Here is a 2,698-nt window from a genome sequence, read left to right as displayed (position 1 = left end):
CTATGAGAGAAACCACAATTCGCTTCTAAGATTAATATACTATAGTACTTTTTATATGATTTATTTTGAAGGAGTTTGAATGGCCTTTAATCCAGCAATAAATAGCGTAGTCGTTTTCTGGCTGTAGATTCGCGTGGCAGCGATAGAGCCCATTTCTTTAGTGCTGTTAGTATCACTGAACTCACCACCAGCAATGCTCCCAAAAGCGAAAACCCGGTTGGAGTTTCACCAAAGAACATTATTTGCCATATAAATGCGAAGACAATATCTGCACAGCGTGCTATAGCCACTGGTCCAGCTTGTTCCACTTGTAGCGACAATGTAAGCAATATTTGGCCCAAAAAGCTAAAAATACCTAGAACCACAACTAGCCAACGATCGTGACCACATGCCGGCCAACACAAGGCGCCAATCGAGCCGCACACAATGAAAGTGTAGACAAGCGCAAAAGCACCAAAATTTGTCATTATAACAGAGAAATGCAGTCCTTTAAGGGCTCGCAGGAGTATGTATACATTGGCACCAAATANGCTATAGCCACTGGTCCAGCTTGTTCCACTTGTAGCGACAATGTAAGCAATATTTGGCCCAAAAAGCTAAAAATACCTAGAACCACAACTAGCCAACGATCGTGACCACATGCCGGCCAACACAAGGCGCCAATCGAGCCGCACACAATGAAAGTGTAGACAAGCGCAAAAGCACCAAAATTTGTCATTATAACAGAGAAATGCAGTCCTTTAAGGGCTCGCAGGAGTATGTATACATTGGCACCAAATAATGTGGACGATATGGCAGCAACTGGACCCCAGATATCATAGGTTTTCCCTGAAAACCGTTCAGTCTCCATTGAAGGCGCGGCGTCACCAAAAACGAATGGTGGCCGTGTGATGAGAACTACGCCGACCAGTGTTAGTACGATAGTTACGATGTTGAAAAAACTGCATTGTTCTTTGAGAAAAACGCGGGCAAAAATCGCTACAAATACTGGTGTCGAAAAAATGATAACACTGGCGTCGGCAAGTGGCATGTGGCGGAAGGCGTAAAAACTTAGCATTAACCCTGTGGTGCCCATAAAACAGCGTAGTAACAATATAACACGCTTGCCTTCGGGAAACACTGGATGGCGCGTGTACACGACAATAGGTATTGCGGGAAGTAAGACACCGATAAATCTGTAAAACAATACACACCATATCACAATTAAAATTTGATTTATAAAAGTCTTACTCACCGAAACGAAGCAAGTTCCATTGGATTCACATCCACCAATCCTTTAACAATTACTGAGCATAGTGAGAAGAAAAGCGAGGAGAGAGTAGCTAGTATAATACCCAAGTAGGGGCAGTTTAGAGAGGATTTGAGACGGGTAAGTAGCTTGTGTGAAGTTTCGCCATGGCGAAACCCGTCCACAAACTGATGCAGTTCCAAATTTTCCGGCATCGTTGTTTGTTTAAAAATTTCCAGCGATTTTTCTCTGGCAGGCTTCAACTAATTACGATGCACTCCAGCAGTGACGTTGCAAATAGGCATTTCTATTCCCAGCAAATCTATGTATTTTAAAACCAAAAACATATTTTTAATGTAAAAGATAAAATAAAATAAAAACATTTTACATCGTATTTACAGCTGCTGGCCTGTGGTGGGTGCTATTGTTGCCGCAGTTGGAAAAATCGATTTTCCGTGCAGTTTTACACAGATTTCACAGTTCGAGCATGCAATGTTTATTCGATGTGGTCTTAAAATTGCAACTTAACGAGAACCTGCACAGTTTTTCCAATTGTAATTAATTTTATAAACATTTTTACTTTGCTCGAGAATTTATCCTCAAAATTAGACAAAATTCGTATGACTTCCGCATCCTTAGCTTTATTTCCCATTGAGATGTGAAAGTGATGAAGTGAGAACCGATTATGAAATTCACGCTTTTTGTAACCGGTTTACTCCGAAAATGTATACGTTTTCATAGATAAGAATATTTTCATGTAATAAGGTCGGTGTCAAGGCGAATTTATATAAGGTGGTGTTGTTTAATCAGCTGTGTNGTGATGAAGTGAGAACCGATTATGAAATTCACGCTTTTTGTAACCGGTTTTCTCCGAAAATGTATACGTTTTCATAGATAAGAATCTTTTCATGTAATAAGGTCGGTGTTATGCAGAAATTTTGTTGGGCAAACTGCGTGCAATTGTTATTGCAGCAAACTCGGAGTNATTGTTGTATTTGTTGAATCGATACCACCTTATATGAATTCGCCTTGGTCGGTGTTATGCAGAAATTTTGTTGGGCAAACTGCGTGCAATTGTTGTTGCAGCAAACTCGGAGTGAGCNGCTCGAGAATTTATCCTCAAAATTAGACAAAATTCGTATGACTTCCGCATCCTTAGCTTTATTTCCCATTGAGATGTGAAAGTGATGAAGTGAGAACCGATTATGAAATTCACGCTTTTTGTAACCGGTTTTCTCCGAAAATGTATACGTTTTCATAGATAAGAATCTTTTCATGTAATAAGGTCGGTGTTATGCAGAAATTTTGTTTGGCAAACTGCGTGCAATTGTTATTGCAGCAAACTCGGAGTGAGCGAGTTTGGCGACTCTCACAGCAAACTAGTTTTGTTTGGTCAAACTGCAGCAAATTCGGTGTAGTCATATATAAAAATTTTAGACAATTGTTGCTATACACAAAAATTGCCGTGAT

At 40.0% G+C, this 2,698-nt stretch overlaps 1 protein-coding gene across 2 annotated transcripts; it reads right to left on the bottom strand.

Annotated features, from left to right (window-relative positions):
- Window positions 1-6: 6 nt before the first annotated feature.
- LOC108355031 (solute carrier family 35 member G1) lies at window positions 7-1,907 on the bottom strand. Of its 2 annotated transcripts, none has more exons than XM_017606205.1 (4): window positions 1,617-1,907; window positions 1,235-1,550; window positions 607-1,175; window positions 7-355 (listed from the first exon to the last, which is right to left on the bottom strand). In XM_017606205.1, the coding sequence occupies exons 2-4, from the start codon at window positions 1,441-1,443 to the stop codon at window positions 87-89; spliced, it is 1,047 nt and encodes a 348-aa protein (XP_017461694.1). In that variant the 5' UTR covers window positions 1,444-1,550; window positions 1,617-1,907; the 3' UTR covers window positions 7-86. The 2 variants fall into 2 exon arrangements, with proteins under 2 accessions (XP_017461694.1, XP_017461693.1); XM_017606204.1 differs by having other exon boundaries at window positions 7-509; window positions 761-1,175.
- Between the last annotated feature and the right edge of the window lie 791 nt (window positions 1,908-2,698).

This window comes from Rhagoletis zephyria, unplaced genomic scaffold (assembly GCF_001687245.7).
Source record: "Rhagoletis zephyria isolate East Lansing unplaced genomic scaffold, Rhagoletis_zephyria_1.1 Rzeph_scaffold_41589, whole genome shotgun sequence".
Classification (NCBI taxonomy): Eukaryota; Metazoa; Arthropoda; class Insecta; order Diptera; family Tephritidae; genus Rhagoletis; species Rhagoletis zephyria.
Note: the sequence above shows the minus strand (reverse complement) of the source record. Positions and strands in the feature narration are given on the sequence as shown.

Excerpts from the sequence above, each read along its gene's own strand:
- LOC108355031 (XM_017606205.1), bottom strand. The coding sequence starts at position 1,443 with ATGCCGGAAAATTTGGAACTGCATCAGTTTGTGGACGGGTTTCGCCAT. Across the intron at positions 1,176-1,234 it reads ATGGAACTTGCTTCGTTTCG|ATTTATCGGTGTCTTACTTC; the intron begins GTGAGTAAGACT and ends ATTGTTTTACAG. Across the intron at positions 356-606 it reads TTGGCTAGTTGTGGTTCTAG|GTATTTTTAGCTTTTTGGGC; the intron begins GTATTTTTAGCT and ends TTGTGGTTCTAG.